Genomic DNA, 21,895 nt, shown 5'->3' with positions numbered 1-21,895 from the left:
TTCTTTTATTTTCAATATTTTTATTTTCTCTTCAATTTTTTTTTTTTTTTAATATTATTATATTTTTTTCTGCTTTCATCTATTGCTGTAATTGTGTCCCGTCTGGGTATAATTGCATGTTGTAATTTTTTTTACTAATGTGACAAGCACTTAATTTATGCCAATTTTATGAATATGTTGCTTAATAACGCTTACAATGTGTGGCTTTAAGTTTTAAAAACATGTGTAGTGTATCATCACATTTTTCATTGATCCCATCCATCTGAGGTGAAGTATAGTGTGAATAGTTATTTTCCCTTTCCCTTTTGTTGTCATTGTTCCATGTTTTCATTTGATCATGTGTTTATTTGTTCATGTTTCATTTTTTTTTTTTTTATATCTAATATTTCGAAAAGACTACATTAAGCCATTTTTCACATGTTTCCCCTGTTACAAAGGATATAAGTATAGCATTGAGTACATTTAAAAAAAAAAATATATATATTTTATTTTACTGCCATTCCTTCTGTCAAACTGTGCATAACGAGTCAAATATTGTTGGCTCAAGTAGAATTTTATGTTTCAATTAAAGAGTAAAAAACAGTAAAAAAAAAAAGAATGTGATAATAAATAACTCAAATATTAGTTTTATTTTGCTGCAAAATCTTTCATTTGAACATAAAAATAAAAATTTTTAAATATTTAAAAAAAAAAAATTCTTAATTAAAATAGGCGGATGCATAACCAGTTGTGAAATCAGAGATTTTATTAAAAATATAGGAGAATATTTTTTTTTTTTTTTTTTTATTTAAAAGATACAACGCGGTTAATTAAAAATGTCAAAAGGTCCTTATCCACACATGTACAAAAACAACTACGTTAATTGTAAGTATGTTTCGAGTTGGGTTAAAAATGTGGGTATGGAAAGGTTACAAAATTCGTATAGTTTAAAAAGGCCGATTTGATGCACATTGGTATAGTACGTTCCTTTGATGGCATTTCGGTTTCCACTTTTGGTTCTGCTTGAGGTCCCACTTCTGGTTCTACCATGCACATGCACAGAGAGTTACAAATAAGACTTTATAATTTGCACTTTCCCATTACACAAATTGTACAAATTCAAAACGTGCTGCTTGCACGATACGGCAATTTCGTTCAACAATTCCAATTCAAAATTTTTTAGTACATCCAATGTTGTTACTGGGCTGTAATTATCTAGCACCTCGGAAAGAGAAAGCAAGTTTTTATTTATGTCAGATAGTAGGCCAATTTTTTTCACAAGGTAATTTTTGATAAGCATATTATTTTCACTGGAAACTTTCTTTTTTCCTTGATTATAAATAGATTGAATTGTTAAAGTAAAGATCGTAATATTATGTACAACATAATTATACTGCTTAAACAAACAAGACAAATTGATAATCTGACAGGATGTATCATTTTTTAAAAGCTGTTTAAAAACGTTTAATTCATTGGACATATAGAGGTATATAATATTATCTAAAAATTGTAGCTTATCAGTAAACTCCTTAATGTTTTTGTCTCCTGCCAAGATTCTTAAGTACATGTTTAAATTTAATAATAAACTTTTATAATATAAGGCAGCACTCTTGCTATATATGTCATTGTGGTATGCTGCTTGCATAATATTATACCTTTTGAATATTTCTTCGCCATATTTTTTTTTAAAGACGGGGTCGATTAGGACAGAATCTTTGGTTGACGGTGCTGCTGCTACACATGTTTTTGTCTTTTTCACAATACCAACAGAAGATTCGACAGAATTACTACCATTCGCACTCTCGTTATGATTAACAATACCGCTTTCCCTTCTGAAGGATAAAATTTCTTCATCAATCGTGAATTCATCTAATTCTTTTTGTAAATAAAGAGATTCATCTTCATTTAGACTCTCCGTCAGTTGGTAGTAAGAGATAATATATGTAAGGTACAAAAAGGCACATTTGGACTTATTCATTAGCTTTAACTTTTTAGATTCATCCGAAAATGAATAAAAATAAAAGGACTTATGGAATAAATACATAACTGTATTTAAAATAATAGCATTCAGGTATAAGGTCTGAATAGGATAATTGAATAATTCAGTTAAGCATGTATTAAAAGGGGAGGTAAAAGAATTTTCATTAAATTGGAATTTTGGTTTATTCTTCCATTTGAAAATATATTTATTTCTATAATTATAATTATCCTTGTCAAAGCTTACATAAATGTTATTGTTTGTGAAAAAGTTAATTTCATGATCTACGACACTGTAATCAGCATGTTCTTTTATCTTTTCATAAGAAATATCATTTCCATTACGGCCACAAGTGCTCATGATATTATTATTATCATCATTGTTATCATCATCATTGTTATGATTGCTTGTGTTTTTACAACTCTCTTTAGTATTCTTGAAGAAACTACTCATGCCTGAATCTTGAGAGACATTTCTACCACTATGTTGTAACACATCACCCATATTTTTATAATCAAGTATGTTTTCATGGCTTGTTACGTATACACTACCCTTCAAATTGTAAAAGCTAGATAACATGATCATTGGATATACTGTCTTTATATCTTTCAGCAAATTAACACTATTCGCTTCTGTTGTGTTCAAAATTTTAATGTCCTTTAAGAACTGAAATTCTTCTACTGGATTTAGCGTTTCATAAAGCATATGGTTGTAAAAGAACGTGTCAAACGATTTGTACAATGTGAATCGAAATGATGGGATATTATATTTTATTAAAATCGTTTGATTATCAATTGTCAGGAAATTAAATTTGTCTAGCATCAATTTCGAGTAGTAATTTTTAAAGTTGTGTTCCTCGTCCAGTATATCTTCATTCATTTTTTTTAGCATATTTAGAAAATCGTTTTTTATAGAAGCATAAGTAAATTTATTATCCTTGTTCTGATTTGTACATCTCACATTCGTACCATTTAACTTGTTTTTTTCTTCTACATCTACATCTGTATGGATGGTAGTTTTCTCCTTCTGATGGTTTAATGCTTCTAGAACACTCGTTGCCTTCTTGATTCCATTCAATTTTTCATTTCGATTTCTACTCATGTTGTTACCCTTTCCTCCATTATTCATAGGAGGAAATTTGGTACAATGCTCATTATGAATCGGATAGTCCTTTTTTACACTTCCAAAGAGATTGAAATAGAATCCCACTCGGGATGCATCTAACTGTTTTTTAAAAATGTACAACAACTTAATAAAATAAAAAATAATATTTGAAGAATTTAAAAAATAAGCATTCACAATTTCGTTCACTTTAAAAATGGAATTATTTTGAAAGCATTTCGAAACTGAACTTTTCAAATTCCCCTGCTGTACATTGTAATAATTTAAAATGTTTTTTAACAAATTTTCTGCATAACTAAAGTAGGAATAATTATAAGTATGAATAAACAAAATGGGTGAATATGTTATCAACTGGATATTCTTAATATTTAACTTTTCTATCAAAGTTGAAAACTTGGTAAAATTTCCAATCACATTATTCAAATATATCATTAGAACTACTACATTTATATAATCATTGTTTAATATAGGTTTCACTTTCTTTTCCTCATTCTCCTTTTCTGTCATTCGTATGCGATAATTATATGAATATTTCAATACACTCAGGGCAGCAATATAGTACGATCTATTGATCATGGGTATATTCCTTTCGTTTTTCTCTACACTATTAATGTCAAAAATATTTGTAGTCTCATTTGTGATATTTGGGATGTAAGGAGCTCCTATGGTTGTACTCTTATCTATGCTTTCCACCTCGTCTTTTTTTTCTAAACTATTTGTTGTGATCTTACAATCCTTTGCACAATCGTAAATTCCAATTGGACCCAAAAATTCATCCACCGTTTTACACTTTCGAAGGTTGAGACTATCAGATTTTTCATTTAACAAATTGTACATGTGCGTTGCATCATCATCAAGATTACACTTTTGTTCACATTGACAGAGGTTGTGTTTGTCTAGATATAACGCCATTTCGACTAGAAGCACAACAAAGTTATCATCTCGAAGTTTTAAATCCATATTATTGGTTACTTGTATGAACATGGAAAAAATACGGTTAAAAGATTCATGTACATCTTTTTTATACAATACGTATAATAATTTTTCAAAATTGTAAATTTGCTTATAAAATTGTAGAACATTTTTTTGTACTTCTTTCTTCGGGTCATTTTTATCTACAGATGATGATGATGATGATAATGATGATATGGTTTTCATTTCTGTGCTAATTGCTACATACAATTTTTTTAAAACAATTTTTATGAACACAATAAGGATGGCTATCATGTCGTCTTTCAAAAGACTTAAATGGTTCTTAATTGAATAAAATAAATTATAATTTTTACTTTCCTTTAAGACAAAGGAAAGTAACATGTAGATGTATATCTTTACATCGTGTTCTTCATATATCTTCATAACGTCCGTTTTGTATTCTTCAATAAGTTTTTCCAATGTGTTTATTATATTCTCGAACAGACATGAGCATTCATCCGTATCGTCTTTTAAACTTTCCTTATCATTCATATTGTTATTATCTTCTCTATCGAAGGAAAGAACTAAATTCATAACATCCTTGAAATATCGTTCAGAATTTGTTGCACTATCAGAATCCTTGTTTTCAATGCAATTCCAAAAGGTAGAAATATTTTGAGGAAATGCTTTAAGTTTCTGAACACACACATTTATTAAACATTTTTGAAAAAATTCCAAATACATTAAATCATTTTTGTATAGATTGAAAACATTTTCTACTTTTAAATCTTTATCATTTTTGTTTAGTAGGTAAATAATAAGATCTATATATAAGATGTAGTAATCACTATTTTCAGATAGCTCCTTGATTAAGCTTATTAACACATCTATACAATCATTTAGTTTATTAAAAATAAAATTTGTATATAATTTATATACCTGGTATTGTAACGGGTTCAGAAAGAAATTATTACTCTTAGCATATTCTAATATTTTGACACATTCTTCATAATTTCTTAATTTTATATTATTGAAAAAGAAAACTAAAAAAAAAGAAAAATTCTCTGTAACTTTATTGTTACTGTAACATTTGTAATTTTTTAAAAAACTTAGAGACAAATTATAAATTTGTGGATTATTATTTGAATTGTTCATATATAAAAGGTAGCTGTTATAAAGCAGATATTTCGAATCACATGTATTTTTGTATAATTTTAGACACAAATTACTGCCTTTTTTAAAAAAATTTGTATTCAAACAATAGTCAAAGAGATTTTTTAAAACTATTTCTATATCTACAATCTTTTGTTTCTCCAATACTTTTGAACCACTGCTTCTAATAATATCGTTACTTACATTATCAACGATCATTCCATGCTTGTTAGATTCCGCTTTTTTCAATTGATGTTCATATAAACTGATTAAATTTCCACCTTCATTCAGATTTGTAAATATTATTCTCAATATATAAAACGAATTTTCATCCAGGTCATCTATATCCACTGATTCCAACATTTCTTTGCATTCCTTTATTTCATTCACATATGAATGAAGTAAACATTTTAACAACAAATATATTTTTTCATTCTTCTTTCCTTTCAATCCTGACGTAATTACTTTTTCACATTTTTTAAAGGATTTTTCCTCTATCAAATTTAAAACTTCCAGTATCTTGGAATTCATTTTGCTCACGCTCAGAAAACGTGATAAATGAATTGGAGTTTCAAAGCTAGAATTATTAGCAGTGATAACAGTGCAATTCAGTTAGCCTGTAGCCACGTGAATTGAAAAATGAAGATTCAACGGAAGAATAAATCGTGTCAAAAAAAATTTCTCTAATGAATGAAATTTAAATACATTTCATAATTATTTGAAGAAACAAGTAAATGCAAAAATGGGCAGTATTTATAATCGCCTTTGTGTAATATACAAGTATAAACAAATCATGTACATGTGGTTACAATGACACAATGTTACAACATCAAATGCATTTGACATTTATTATATTTTCACTAAAATGTGTAGTGACTGTGTATGCTTCACGTGTGTGTATGCTATACGTGTGTGTATATACTTGATATCTGTGCAGGTGTTCGTGTTATTTTTATTATTTTTATTTTTTTTTAAATGTAAGTAATACGTATTGCGCTAGCGAGGTTTCCAAGTGCGCTCAGTGAAATTTGTAAAGTAGTAACCCCAATTGTACTGGTACATCATATTCCTCTTTAAATAAAGAAAAAATAGGTGCACATACAATTTATGTAAAATCCGTAGTAATTACGTGAGGGTAGTAAATATATAAAGGCATAATTCATTAAAACGGGGAAGGTGCAAAAAGGCGTGAAGTAGTAAAAATGAAAAAAACTAGGAGAAGCGGGAAAAAAAAGAAAAAAACATCTAAAAAAAAATAAGTTATAAAAAAAAAAAAAAAAAGAAAAAAAAAAACAATAAATTAGTCATTTGGTTAATCAACCAGGTATATGTGTATGTATATATATATATCTAAAACAAATACGTATATATATTTACGTATAACTTCGTGATTTGCTTGTGCAATATACTATTTGGAGGGTACGCAATTGAAGAAGCGACGCAATAAAAGATATTACCAAAAAGGCAACTTCAAAAGATGGGAAAAATAAAAAAAACAGGTAAACAGTAAAAAATAAATGAATAAAAAATAAAAGAATAAAAAATAAATAAATAAAAAAAAGCAAACTACAAAAAAATATAAAAATATATATAAAAAAAAGGTAGTTGACTGCAACGCACACGACATCTGACACAAAAATAAAATCAGAAAAAGATGCACAAAAGTATACATTTATTTACATAATTAAATGAGAGAGAGCAATAGTGGGTGAGGTGGGGAAAAGCTTCCCTGTAAAAGATAAAGAAAATACACTTGTGCACTTATGTTTATCTACAGCAAAAATAATGCACATGCTATAAAAATTAAGGGGAGAAAAAAAAAAAATAAAATAAAAATCTTGCCGAAAGCTCGTAACGCGAGTCACGTATAAAAAAAAAAAAAAAAAAAAAAAAAAAAAGATTACGTGTGTATAATATATATACACATATATATGCATACTCGTTGGGCGTAACACATGACACCAAAACACTCTTAAACGTAACCTGTGCATACAGGAAAGAACAAAATAGTGGGAAAAAAAAATAGTAAAATGATGCAACCGTTTTTTTTTTTTTTTTTTTTTTTTTTTTTTTTTCGAGATGGAGGCAAGAATAGGAAGGAGAAAGAGAGATATTCGGAACCCAGAGGGCTTTATCAGAAATGATGCATTTGAATGCTTGAAACTACATATGTCAACATGTACTTGGAATTATGCCAATCTGTATATACACGACGTATCCACATTCATAGAAAAAGGAATTTTTTCAATTTTTGCGAAAACTTCAAACTTTCAAAGTATGTGCTGTACACACAAGTATTTTCCAATATTATCAATAAAGCGCCGTCGAATTAACGAACTTTTTTTTTTTTTGTTTTTCTTCCTTTTCTTCCTTTTCTTCCTTTTCTTCCTTTTCTTCCTTTTTAAATAAAACAACACACACACACACAAACGACACATCTGCAAAATGCCAACGTAGTACACAAAATTGATGAATGAAATAAATGACAAACTACGAAATTAAAAACATGGAAATAAAAAACAAGGCGACATCATTTTTAGGGGTTATTTTGACGGACCCTTCACTAAAGAGGTTTATTATTTTTCTTATAATCTCAGGAGTAATATGGTGATACGCATTTTATATATCAATCTATCCATCACCCTGCTTCTGCTGATGTTATGTCATACCCATTTTTTAAATTGTTACTGAGTGTTTGCAGCACATGTCATAGTTAGGAACAGATTATTTCTCAACCCCAACTTGTCTTCCAATAATCATTTTAATGATATATACCCTTTAATATATAGGTTTTTACCCATCCATAAAGCCATGACAAATTTGTTTGTTGAAAAGTATTCCAAATTATCTTCAACGGATAGTAAAATTTACGAATATCTCACAAATATCTCAGTTATAGTTGCATATTACTACATTTTATGCATAAAAAATATTGGTGGTACTTGTAAAGAGGTTATGAAAAATGCAACACTGTTAAAAGGAAAGTGCGTCGTTGTAACGGGTACGTAACTATGAGGAGTCCGTTCGACTTATTGTCCTATCTTGATTAGAACATTATTGCTATCTGTGTACTGCCATTGATTATTCTTTCGTTTTGTTTCTCGTTTGTTGCACTTTTGCTGTACCCCTTTTTTTGCAATTTTTTTTTTTTTTTTTTTTCCTACTCAGGGGGTTACAAAGGAATCGGAATGGCAGCGGTAAAGGAATTCTTAAGATTTGGATGTGAAATCGTTTTGGCCTGCAGATCAGTAGAACACATGGAATTAGTAAAGACAGATCTTCTCACGAAATATCCCTAGTAATAATTTATACGGCATTGTTAACATATGCTGAGGTATACAATAAGTGATATGTGTTTTTTTTCAATGCTTATGCATTTATCTTCTTCTTGTAGTGTTTAATATGGGTAATGTTACATGTATGTACATTTAATTCTTCACTTCCACTCCACGTTCAGCGCTAAAATTCATTGTGTGGAACTTGATTTGGGAAATTACAAGAGCATAGAAAACTGTGCCAACTGTATACTCAGCAAAATTCCCAAAATAGATATTCTAGTCAATAATGCCGGTAACATTATATTCACTGCTTTGCTGACTATGTTTCTAAGTCATTCACAAAACATCACTTACCTGACTTTCTAAGAAGTGTGCACCTCGTATCCCATGTACAGCAGAGTCTGTATTAGCAATTCTACTTTCATCTACTTTCATCTACTTTCATCTACTTTCATCTACTTTCATCTACTTTCATCTCCTTCCATCTTCTTTCATCTATTTCCATCTCCTTCCATCTAATTCCATCTACTTTCATCTCCGTCCATCTATTTCCATCTCCTTCCATCTATTTCCATCTCCTTCCATCTCCTTCCATCTACGTCCATCTACTTTCATCTCCTTCCATCTTCTTTCATCTATTTCCATCTCATTCAACCTATTTCCATCTCATTCAACCTATTTCCATCTCCGCCCATCTCCTTCCATCTAATTCCATCTCGTTTTATCACATATGATTTTAAATGCACCTGTTCAATTGCAGGAATTGTGAGCCAAAAACTTGAGTACATTAATGGAATGGAAAAAACATTCTTTGTTAACTATTTTGGACACTTTTATTTAACAAAATTGTTATATAAGCGAATAATAACATCGGATACACTGGTCGTAAATCTTAGTAGCATAGCTCATAGTATGCTCAAAGAGTCGGTTAGTTGTTTTACTTACTTTATTTTTTTTTTTTTACTACAAATAAAAATCAGTAGGAACCATTTATGTACCCTGTATAATATTCCCGATATCACAACCTTTTCTCCCACTTTTAGGACGTAACCTATGATTTTATATGTGAAAAAAATTCAACAAAAAATACCAATTCAAATTTGATATATCGAAGGGAATATAACTTTTCAAAGTTGTGTATGCTTTACTACACGCAGCAGTTGCAGAGGAGGTAAAAAAAAAAAAAAAAAAAAAATACAAAAAAAAGACAACTCTATGTGATGACTACACGAATGCAAGTAAAATGTGCTCCTTCACATAGATATACATATCCATGCATATCCACATGGGATTACTTTTCAGATTCGAGAATGAAAAAACGAAGGCCTGTGCTGTGTCCATTAACCCAGGCTTAGTAAGGACTGAACTCTTCCGAAACGAACAGTGCTGGTTTCGAGCATTAGCCAAAAATTTAATTTTTTCCAAATCCCCTCTACAAGGCTCTCAGACAATTCTGTAAGATTACTTTTTGCACGAGAGGGGGGAAATTCTGCCCGAATATACATTTTTTTTTTTTTTAGTCACAGAAATGCAGTTTTGCGTATGTTTATATATTTGCTTTATTTTATTTCACTTTATTTTATTTTACTTTATTTTAATTTATTTTTCCTCCCCCGTCTTTGCACCCACAGGTATGTGTGCTTGGTCAATCGAGACCAGCTGGCAAAAGGTTCCTATTATTCCGACTGTAAAGTGGATTATGTCAGAACCTATGCTAAGGACCTACATAAATCCGAGGTACGTACACAATTTGGAAACTTTGTTTAAGCATGTTAAATGATATTTGCAAAAAAAAAGAAAAAAAAAAGGAAGTGTTAAATTCATATGTGATTTATATTGACAAAAAAAAAAAAAAAAAAAAAAAAAAAGTAGTTCATCTCCTAATTCATGGGTGACGCAAAACCGTTGTAAAAAAAAAAAAAAAAAAAAAAAAAAGTTAAAAAACATATACGTATTCGGTAAGGGTTGGTAATAACAAACTTCGCACATGCGAATACACATAAAAATGTATGTACAAGTTAAAACACTTGTATATGTTCGCATATGAATGAACACATGTATATGTATACACATACGTACATACATATGTACACAACAATATGATTTCATTATGTATATCCCCCCCCCCCCCCTTCTCCTCCCTTCCATGTAGGAATTGTGGAACTTCTCAGAAAAAATAATCACAAATAGGTGACCAAGTATGTGTAATATATTAAAAAAGATGCAAACCTCATTCAACCTACATCCATATCAGCCATCAAGGTATCTGCAATGGTAATGGCTATTTACACTGCCACAGTAACAGGAGGGACATCAACAACTAAGTTATTCACTTTTTCCCACGTATCCTTACTTCTCCCCCTTGCAATCACTTCACGAAATTCTTTGTGAAGTAACCTGTGCAATAATTTAAAATGAAGTCGTAATAAAACTGGATGGTCTCTTTGGAGTCTTCCAAAATGGACGTTTCGTCAGTAGCTGCATTATTAGCATTGTAGAGAATGTAATAATTTTCATTTAGGTCAAATTTATCAGCACCTTTTATAGAACGAAAGCTATCAATGAATGTACATTTTGTAAAATTTGAAAATTTATATTTCTTAATTATATTATTATATATATAATCATCTATGTTTTGTGTATTTAAAAGAAAATCGTGGTATTCCACAAACTTGATTACATAAACAAATTGATCATCTACGTTCACTGTTCTTAAAATAGGAATAAAATTTATTAACACTCTTTTGAATAATCCAGCACCTTCTGCTCCATCATTTTTTATCTCTACAAATAAATCAAAATTGTAGTTTTCTAGCTGGTTTATTATTATTTTTTTATTTTGTTGGTTTTTGTCTAGTATTAAAATGTCCGATGGAATTTCTCCTTCCTCCTCGGATTTTTTATGTAGAAATTCGCAGTTCATTGTATGATCATTCAATGTGTCACCATTTAAATGTGTACACTCACTTGAATCCTCATTTAATTTCCCATCATTGCTGCTACTACTTACAGATAACAATTTCTCCAACTCCTCATAACTTTTAATACACCTATACCACTTGTGATCGAAGTCATAGAAACACAACGGAATTAGCAGAAGAGACAGATGTACATTTATTACATTACAGATATGGTCATATATATATGGGGTATACTCATATATGTACATATTTATAAACACATGCCAACGGTGGTTTTTATTTATATTAAAATCATTTGTTTTGCTTTCAAAAATATAATCATATAAATTATTTATTACATTGTTTAAATAAAGGTTATTTAATTCATCGCTATATGATATTTTTATGTTAAAACATTTTTCCTTTTTTTCCCTTTTATCTATGTTACTATTGTTATTTATTTCTATTTTATTGGTTTCCACTATTTCATCATCTTCAATATTATTTTCATCACAATTTATCGTCAAATTTAGTCTCGATATTAATATATTTTTCTCGCACACATAGTATATGTTACTCTGCAAGTTGTCCTCTTCTCTTGTAATGTTTAATTTTATTTTTTTCATTTTTACACCTTGGTATGTGTGTTTTTCCGTGTATATTACCTGAATACACCAAATTTTTTAAGGAATATATTGTGCTCCTTATCTCACGTCTTCTTAATTTTTCGCACGTAGTTATATGCACAATGTCAAATAAAATAAAAACATATATGTGAATACATGTTTTTTTTTTTTTTTTTTTATTAAAACTTCTCCCTCTTACATATATGATCCAAAAAAAGTCCCTTGTTCAATCTCACTTGTAGATAATTCGATGTATTTGCTATAGAACGTGTAAGTAAACAGGATACAACGATAGATATAGCCCAAAAGGTGGGAAAACACAAAATAGAAAAAAAAAAAAAAAAAAAAAAAAAACATATTGGTCCCTCGAAAGAGATATATATGTATTTTACACCATAAACAAATACATGGCTAAATTGGTAGGACTTTGTTTCTTGTAACAAAAAGGTAATTGAACAATTTGCCTATAAAAATATAGGACCTGTGCACCCCTTTTTTAAATTGAAAGAAAATATTTCTTCGCTTTTTGGCAATTACTGGAATTTTGTTATTGTGTAGAATAAATTTCATCCCTCAATTTTAAGGCACTTAAAAAAATTTCCCCTATCTCGCTATAAATGGTCCTCAATTGTGTCATGTGATAGTGGAGCGATATGTTACAAAAAAGAAAAAGAGAAAAAACAAATGGAAACAGGTGAGAAAAAAAAAAGAAAAAAAGAAAAATTGTAGAAAAGCCTTGGCCCACAAAAAGGGAACCATATATATATATATATATAGGCTCCTATTTGGCAAACACGTAAAGCACGAACACGTTTTATTTATTTATTTTATTTTTTTATTTTTGTGTTCTTTGTTTTATGGCTTCTTATCCTCTGTCACGCGAATGAAAAACCAGTCAAGGATTCCAGAGATTATATGTCTCTCTTTATAAATTAGTTATAGTGAATAAATTATTTGTAAACACTTCAGCAATAAATAAAAAAAAAAAAAATAAATAAATAAACAATATAAAAAGAATAATATATAATGAAATGAATAGGATAGACTAAAATAAAGAATAAAATATGAATGCCATCTTTTTTAAAAAAATTAATCTGTAAAAATATAAAATGGTACATACGGCACACAATACTTAAATGGGAAGGTGAAATGGGACATGTTGATTCGATTATAAAATGCATGTGATGAAAATTTTTATCATGGGTTTATGAAAAATAAAATGGTTCCCAGAGGATAGCAAACACGTAGGGAAATATATTTCCCAATAATGTGTAATACAAAAAAAAAAAAATAAAATAAAAATAAAAATAATATAGAAAAAAATAAGAATAAAAATAGGAATAAAAAAAAAAAAAAAAAACTTCACAAAGCAGCATCATTTTATATCTGACGGGGACAGAGAACCTTAACGAAACATGTGGAATCACCTCATTGTGTAATTTTTCTGAATAATAATGCTGTGTTGTGTCCACCGAAACCCAAATTTGTATTTAATGCAATGTCTATATTTTCTTTGGCGTGCAAACATTTGTTGGGTGTATAATTTAAATCGCATTCAATATCTTTATGTTCATAATTAATAGTTGGTGGTATAACATTTGTTTGCATTGCTTTTAAGCATACGATTGATTCAATTGCACCCGCAGCTCCTATACAATGACCAGTCATACTTTTGGTAGAAGATATATGTAATTTATAGGCATGATCTTTAAAAACATTTTTTAATACTTTTGTTTCAATTTTGTCATTTAAGTTAGTTGATGTCCCATGTGCATTCACATACTTAACATCGGATATATTTATATTTGCATTTCTGATTGCCTTAAGGATAGAATTACTCAAACCCCGTCCACTTGGCTCTGGTGCTGTCATATGAAATGCATCACTTTCAGAAGCATATGCTAAAATCTCTCCATATATTTTGGCATTCCTTCTAACAGCATGCTCATACGATTCTAAAATTAGAATACCTGAACCCTCTCCCATAACAAAACCACTCCTTTTTAAGTCAAAAGGCCTACATCCTTTTTTGGGAGTATCATTATATCCACTGCATAAAGCCCTTAATGCATTAAACCCTGCAAAACTTATAGGTGTAATACTTGCCTCCGTTCCACCACAAACCATGACATCATATTCTTTATACTTTATATAACGATATGCTTCACCAATGGTGTTTCCAGATGTTGCACAAGCACTTAGCATGCCAAGTGAAATTCCTCTTAAATTATGTTCCATCGATACAAAACCTGCTGGTGTATTTGCTATCATACCAGGTATTAAATAAGGACTTATTCTTTTATGTCCTTTTTCATACAATGTTTTCATTTCTTTTTCTAAAAAAGATAACCCACCAATACCGCTTCCTATAATAGTCCCTACTTTATTGCAATCAATTTTCTGTAAATCAATTTTTGCATCATCTATGGCTAGTCTTGCTGCGGATACAGCATAATGAGTGCAATCATCATTTCGATTTACATCTTTTTTGTTTGTATAATAATCACAGGGATTGAAGTCTTTCTTATCGATTTCGCTACCTATTCCACAGGACATACCTGTTACGTCAAATTTGCTAATTTTGTCAATAGAGTTATATCCAGATATTAGATTCTCCCAAAATTTTTCTACTCCAATTCCTACTCCGTTTACAATGCCAATTCCCGTGCACACAACTCTCGATGTCTGTATTGATGTGCAAGTAAACGCAGTGCGTATGACTAGGCATGTGTGCATAAATAAGTGGATGTATCGACAATCGAAAATGAAATATTCACAATGGAAAATCGAAAATGATGAATCCATTATGGAAAAATGTAAAATTAATTTTTTTTTTTTTTTTTCTGTTCACGTCTTACTTCACAATGTGTTTTCAATTCATTTGCACTGTAGGTGTTGTACAGCTTTACATTTCTGAAAGTGTCTTTTCCAGCTCTTTGCATACTGTTCTTGATAAATCCATATTTTTTGCTGTGTACCTATTGACATTTTTGCAATTTAAAATATATTCATGCATGTGTCTTTTGAAAAAAAAATGGAAAAAGGAATGAAGACGTTGCACACATAGGTGCAACTGGGTCCCTCCTTTATTGTATTAAAAGGAATTGTATATGTATTCGCACAAGTGTTTGTGTATTCATTTACGTATATGTTTACGAATTTTTTTTTTTTTTTTTTTGTAGCAAATAAAACGTGCTCAATCAAGTGCACTGCTAACACTTCCTCTCAGTAGTTGAGATCAAACGTTTATATACATACGTCCACATAACAGAATAACAAAACATTGCAACATTGCAACATTGCAAACTATGAGCTCAGGAACATTGCACTATGATACCCCCAAACAAGTACATTGGGATGTGAGAACTGTTCTTTAGTAGTTAAAGTGCGAATTCGTTTTCTACTTTTTTTATTTTTTTTTTTTTCATAGATATATAAAATTAGGATAAATTTGCATGTAGGAAAGTGCTTAATTTTACAAGGTACATACATTATCCTTTAATACAATAGTTTTAGTATATTTGAATTCGCCTTTTTTTTTCCTTTTTTTTTTTTTTTTTTCGTTAAGAACAAGTACTGATTTCAACTACGCATATGTACACATGCGTGGTGATGGCATTTTAAAAAATTTTTTATAACTCATTGAGCATTTTAAAATTACTTGTAAAATTAAAATGTAGAAGAGAAGGACTTTGTTGTAAATTCTCATTTTTCACTAAATCTATTTTATAATAGGTAGATCTTTTTTCTGAACGCGTCAATATTTAATTTAGTCTGTTTTGTTTGCTTGGTTTTTTGTTGCCTATTTAGTTTATATGGGTTCACGTTCCTTATTTTGTTTATTTGGTTCATGTTGTTCTGTTCGCTCAAATTGTTTTCTTTTATTGTTTAATTAAAAAAAAAAAAAAAAACTTATGTTGAAATACAATGGAAAATGATGACACAAAAATGAAAATGTGGTTCGCATGTAAACTAAATGTACACATTACACGACCATATCTCTTGACACTTGAATTTTGCTAATTTTTTTTTTATTTTGTCGAAAGTTTGGGAAAAAAAAAAAAAAAAAAAAAAAAATGTGAAAATATTCTCTCTTTTGTGTATGTGTATGCATATATATATGTGTGTATTTTTTACAATCGTCGCATTTTCTATAATTCTTACATTTTGCATGTGCCACCCTACGAAGGAACTTTACAGAGTTTGTGAAAAAAATAGCTTTACAACGCGCATTGGAAACCAAAACAGATTGTGCATTTCCTTTTAAATGTCCATTTTGATGTATTGAAAAAAAGGAATATCTAAAAAAATTGTGCTGTGTTTTAGTACCTTGTTAAAATGGAGTTAATTGTTTCATTTTTATTCTTTTGCCTATCGATATATTTTTTTTTTTTTTTTTTTTTAAATGTGTTATTTTTTACTTTTTTGAAAATTGTCAAAATTGAAAAAAAAGCAAAGGAAAATGGCAAATGAAAAAATCCCAAAATTTTCAAGTGCAAAATTACAAAATGAAAGAGGAAAAAAAACGAAACAAGACTTTTTTAACATAGAAGCAGTGTCGCACGTTTTCCCCCAAGCTTCACAACATTCATGCAGCAAACAAGTTAAAGGCATTTATTTGACATGTGTGACTTAATGAGAACTCTTTGTGTTTTATTCATCCTGAGTTCATACCTCCCGTCCATCGCTTGACTCAATGATCAAGTGCATTTTAATGAGTAACTTTCCTCTTTTAACTGCTCAGGGGGACAATTTTGAAAGGAAAATTGACTAAATTGCTCACCATGCTCAAATTAGACAAATTGAAAGTTGCGCATGTTTCGCTGTTGCTTAAAATTTGTGCTTAAGCTTCATGTGAATTTAATTGCATTCAAGCGTGTTTTTATGTGCTTGATGCAAATAATGTATACATTTTTTCCCTTTTTTTTTACTTTTTTTTTTTTGCTTCTTTTTGCATTTGTTTTTTTTTTTTTTTTTTTTTTTTTTTTAACGCGTTTACGTAGAACAAATTGTTCAATATATCATCTTAAATTAAAGGAAAATGCATTTTACTTTTTATGTACACATTCCTGAGTGAGATGATTAAAAAGGAAAAAAATATGTGAATTTTATTTTCATCATAAACAATGTGCCTCATCAGATTATACACTTCTGTGTGTACACTGACAACTTATACGTTTGCAAATTATTACACAAACATACAACCATATACATTTATAAACGTAAGAAATTCATTTTGAACATAAATGATTTTATAAAAAAGGGTAAAAAGCCATGCATGTATATGTATATGTGTATATATATGTTCATATATATGCAATTTTTACACTCTTTCATAAGCATGATATAGGAAGACTCAATTACGTGCCTTAAATATCAGAAGAAGAAAAAAAAGAATATAGAGTATGTAAAAATAAGTACTCAAAATGAAGACTCGTACATAATAGCACATTTAATAGTTTCAATTAAATGTGTCTAACACAAATGCCAATAAAAGTATCAAAAAGTGACACATTAGTAGGCTAAGGTCACTAAAGCTACATTAAAGATATATCATTTATGATACAAAAATGTATCAACTCCATTCGACACTTGATTTATGTTTGATGTATAACAAATCATTAATAATTAATGCGCATATATGTATATGCTTAAATGGTAAAGATACTACCTTGTAATAGTAGAAAAAAAAAAAAAAAAAAAAAAAAAAAACCTTTATTTTGTTTTTAATGCCAAAATTATACCCTATGCACGTAACAATATCTGAATTCTTTTTATGAGTTTATATATATTTTTATATATACATTTGCATTTGTGTTTATCTTTATGCAAATGTTCATGTGTATGCTTATGTTCATGTTTATGCTTACACTTGTGCTTTTTTTTTTTTTTTTTTTAAATGTATAAATGTTAAAATATATGTGACAAAATAGTGTGCTTTATTATATATACGGAGTTACCAAAATTTTCCTTATATTTCCAAAAAGGGGAAAAAAAAAAAATTTTTAAAACGCTCAATTTGTACCTTGGATACTTGTGAATCATTGTCATAGCAATTGCACTAACAGAGAAGGGGCTAAAAAAAAAGAAACAACAAGTCTTGACAGAATAACAAGTTGGAAATTAAGTTTATCAAATAAAGCAAAAAAGTGTGTAAAAGGTGTAAAAACATTGTGAAGTAAGCACCAAAAAATTACATACAAATTACGAAAAAATTACAAAAAATTACAAAAAATTACAAAAATTTACAAAAAATTTACAAAAAATTACAAAAAATTTACAACAAATTCGTAAATACTCAAAAATTCACAAGTTCGCAAAAACTCGCAGCAATTTCTCAAATTTTTAGGAAAAAAAACGTAAAACAGTTACTAAAAATCGCAAAAGAAGAAATAGGACACGAAAAAAGCAATCACAATACATGCGCTAAAAATACGCGTCACTGTGGGGGAGTGACACACACAATACATTTAACGAGATCCTCCCATGTGTCATAGTCTTGTCACTAGTTCAACTGAAGATATTACGCATTTGTTACTCTGATTGAATGAGTAGGAAAATTCGGCACCGGAACAGACACAGGTAAGGGAAATCAGCTATAAAGCAAGGGGACGACATTGGAAATAGCGAATTGTGCATAATGGAAATATCAAGGGGAAAAGTGATTATTGAAAAGAAAATCAACGAATACGTGATAGATGAAAATGTATTTTTCTTCGAGCCAGAGAAGGAAGATGTATATGATGAGAATGCAAATTTGAGGTACATTTTCCATAATACATTTATCAACACAGAAGAGGAAATTGCCATAAGTGAATTCAAAAAGTATTGCAAAGATAAATCGTTAAAAATAAACAAGGCATTTTTTGAAAATGAGTGTTTGCGCTATTTGTATTCAGCTCAATTTGATTTTCCAAAAGCATTAGATTTAATTCAAAGTAATTATGAATTTCGATTATCAAATATTTTACCAATAGAAGAAAAAGATGTTATAAATTATATTAACAAAGGAGTTATATATTGGCATGGAAGAGATAAAAAATGTAGACCCATTTTGATAATAAATTTACTATCCGTTGAATTATTAGATATAGAAGAATTAACAAATTTATTCTTTTTCTGTTTTGAATTCTTTTTAAAATATCTATGTATACCTGGGAAAGTTGAAAATTACATATCTCTTATTGATTGTTCAGGGATATCAATATCCAAATTCCCAATGTCAACATTTATGAAATTGTTGGAAATTATGAATTCAAAATATAGATGTAGATTATTTAGAATGTATATAATCGATGCCCCAAAAATATTCAAAACATTTGGAAAATCATTTTTAAATTTTGCTCCATCTTATATGACAAAAAAGTTAAAAATTCTAGACGCAAATTATTCGTCTTATTTGAGGCAAGAAATAATGGACACTCAGCTGGAGAAGAAATATGGAGGACTACAAGAAATAAGAAACAACACTTTTTATCCTTTCTCATTCTATCCGAATTGTTATCTCTTGAATAAGGAGGAAGCAGGACATGCGGAAAAAACGGGAAAAGCGGAAAATGCGACAAATTCGACAGAGACAGTCCAAAAGGAACAAAGCAAACGGAATGTATCTCACAGAAAATTGAATTCAGAAGAATTGAAGGAGCAAGTACACAACTTCTTAATGTCAGGATATTCAATGCACCTGCAATTGGTAGATCATGAGGTTCATAAGGAACCATTTAAAAAACAATATTCTGCTGCCACAGTAGACAACATAAATAGCAGCAATGGAATGCAAAAGAATATAAGCAATAATAACAGTGTGAGTCACATGATGAGGAATAATATTATGAGCACAAGTAGTAGAAAAAAAAAAAAAAAACAAAACTTGTCCAAAAATAAAGAATTTTTAGAAAAATGTTTCATCGATTCAGTAATAAATAAAGAATATCAAATCACAAATAATAGCTTTTTAAAAAATAATAAATATATTAATTCAAAAGTCCGATATGTTGTTAATGTTGGAAGTACACATAGTTGGCTTTTTAAAATTAAGCATTTATTTTTACCCAATATAACAATTGATTATTTAACGAGAAAATTTCCATTCATTGCAAATTATCTCATTGCCAAATCGAATTTTAAATCAGTACATCACTATATGAAATATGTAGAAGATTATATAATCACCAAAGAAGATAATACTCTTCAGGGAAAATATAGTAATACTAGATATGATAAAGACATTAAGGGAACATATAGTAACCATGCGCATGTTAGTAAACATTTTATTACACTCAGTTCGACAACAAATACCATTCTAAGTTTAAAAAATGGAAATGATGAAATACATTCCAAAATGATAAACAATATAAAATCTGTGAATAATCATTCAGGGGTAGTGAAGGGAAAATGCCCTTCCCATCTACCTACACATAGAAGAAGAAATAAAAAAAAAATGTCTAAAATTGATGAAAAGGAAAATGGACATAAAGAATGTAGAAGAATTAATGGCGATAATCTGTTAGACGAGGGTAATGTTCATCACTATCATGATTGTAAAAAAAAGACGAGAGTGAGAAATGACGATGATTCAAAACTTATTGAGAAAAACTTTTACGCGAATTCAGAATCTATTTTTGAAGATAATAATGTTAACAAGTCCCGCAAGGATAAGAATTATCATATGAAAGATAAACATCCAAATGTAAATAGTGGAAATCATAAGGAGAAAACCAAACGCTGCTATAAAATTAAGGCAACAAATAATTTATTTAAAGATGAATTTGTAGACGAATCTGAAAAAGTTAAATGTGTTGAAAAAACCTTTTTGAATAGAATTATAAGTGCGTCAGATTATGAAAAATCTGGTAAAGAAACTCCTCCCGTGAATACAGTTAAATCATCAAAAGAAAGATTCCCCAGGAAACCAACACCGAATATGGATTACTATGAGTGTGAAAGTGCAGATATTTCCAGGAGAGTGGTGACCTCGACTAATACGCAGAAATCGATTGGCACACAGAAATCGATTGGCACGCATAAATCGATTGACACACAGAAATCTATTAGCACGATGAACACGTTGAACTATAAAAACAAATTAAATACAAAGTCAGGAAGAATCAGTAACGAATCAATTGTACCTAAGAGGATAGATGATGGTGCAAATTCCAAATGCAAACGAGAGAGCAGCAATGTTACAAGATCATTCAGTGCGAAGCAATCAAAAAATTCACATAATAAATTAGAAAGAGAAGAAAAACTAGAGGAAAAAGAACTAAATAATTCTAGAGAGGGTACCAAATTTAAGAATAAAGTAGATCCATTTAATAAACATTCATTATCAAAGAATAACATAACACCCACAGTCGACGATGAATTTATACCTTTGGAAAATAACACAAACACCAATGAACTTGAACAGGAATCAAATTCACTTGAACAGACCAAAAGTAACGAGTCTGATAAAAGGAAAAGGAGGTTCAACAAAATTAAGATTATTGGTTTCCAGTTTTTCAACAAAACGGCGTCCAAAACTTAGTGCACCCCTTTGTACATATATGTATATCAGCGGATCAGCTGTGTTGTAGAGAACACGCACAGAAAGAACACTCTGCATAACTTATATACATAGGACAAGGCACAAAAGCTTTATGAACACTACCCACAAGGAGGTTATATGGAACAGATAATAAAAAGAGGAGAAAAAAACAAGTTCAAAAACAAAAAAAAATGCACATAATATTGGGGATGGCGTGATAATAAATTTTTAGCTTTTGTAAATTTTCAAAATGTAAATAATTCCACACAAGTGGAAAATGTGTTTTTTTTTTTTTTTTTTTTTTTTTTTTTTTTTTTTTTTTTTTTTTTTTTTTTTTTTTTTTTTTTTGTTTTTTTTTTTTTTTTTTTTTTTTTTTTTTCTTTTTTTTTTTTTTTTTTTTTTTTTTCACCTCTTCCCCCACT

The 21,895-nt window shown here is 29.3% G+C and overlaps 5 protein-coding genes across 5 annotated transcripts; 2 read left to right on the top strand and 3 right to left on the bottom strand.

Annotated features, from left to right (window-relative positions):
• Nucleotides 1-1,045: 1,045 nt before the first annotated feature.
• PGO_112210 (hypothetical protein, conserved) lies at nucleotides 1,046-5,674 on the bottom strand (the record flags this gene model as incomplete). The annotated part of the gene is made up of 1 exon (XM_028688559.1): nucleotides 1,046-5,674. One exon carries the CDS (start codon nucleotides 5,672-5,674, stop codon nucleotides 1,046-1,048), a length of 4,629 nt encoding a protein of 1,542 aa, XP_028544360.1.
• A 1,975-nt stretch (nucleotides 5,675-7,649) lies between these two features.
• PGO_112200 (oxidoreductase, short-chain dehydrogenase family) lies at nucleotides 7,650-10,615 on the top strand (the record flags this gene model as incomplete). Its single annotated transcript, XM_028688558.1, has 9 exons — nucleotides 7,650-7,750; nucleotides 7,933-8,144; nucleotides 8,312-8,441; nucleotides 8,601-8,713; nucleotides 9,182-9,348; nucleotides 9,465-9,592; nucleotides 9,724-9,876; nucleotides 10,053-10,158; nucleotides 10,574-10,615. The coding sequence occupies 9 exons, from the start codon at nucleotides 7,650-7,652 to the stop codon at nucleotides 10,613-10,615; spliced, it is 1,152 nt and encodes a 383-aa protein (XP_028544359.1).
• A 174-nt stretch (nucleotides 10,616-10,789) lies between these two features.
• Nucleotides 10,790-11,947, bottom strand: PGO_112190 (hypothetical protein, conserved; the record flags this gene model as incomplete). The annotated part of the gene is made up of 1 exon (XM_028688557.1): nucleotides 10,790-11,947. One exon carries the CDS (start codon nucleotides 11,945-11,947, stop codon nucleotides 10,790-10,792), a length of 1,158 nt encoding a protein of 385 aa, XP_028544358.1.
• A 1,428-nt stretch (nucleotides 11,948-13,375) lies between these two features.
• On the bottom strand, nucleotides 13,376-15,656 carry PGO_112180 (3-oxoacyl-[acyl-carrier-protein] synthase i/ii; the record flags this gene model as incomplete). Its single annotated transcript, XM_028688556.1, has 3 exons — nucleotides 13,376-14,632; nucleotides 14,806-14,925; nucleotides 15,609-15,656. The coding sequence occupies 3 exons, from the start codon at nucleotides 15,654-15,656 to the stop codon at nucleotides 13,376-13,378; spliced, it is 1,425 nt and encodes a 474-aa protein (XP_028544357.1).
• Nucleotides 15,657-18,587: 2,931 nt separating this feature from the next.
• PGO_112170 (hypothetical protein, conserved) lies at nucleotides 18,588-21,473 on the top strand (the record flags this gene model as incomplete). Its single annotated transcript, XM_028688555.1, has 1 exon — nucleotides 18,588-21,473. One exon carries the CDS (start codon nucleotides 18,588-18,590, stop codon nucleotides 21,471-21,473), a length of 2,886 nt encoding a protein of 961 aa, XP_028544356.1.
• Between the last annotated feature and the right edge of the window lie 422 nt (nucleotides 21,474-21,895).

Source organism: Plasmodium gonderi (assembly GCF_002157705.1).
Source record: "Plasmodium gonderi DNA, contig: Chr11, whole genome shotgun sequence".
Taxonomy (NCBI): domain Eukaryota; phylum Apicomplexa; class Aconoidasida; order Haemosporida; family Plasmodiidae; genus Plasmodium; species Plasmodium gonderi.
Note: the sequence above shows the minus strand (reverse complement) of the source record. Positions and strands in the feature narration are given on the sequence as shown.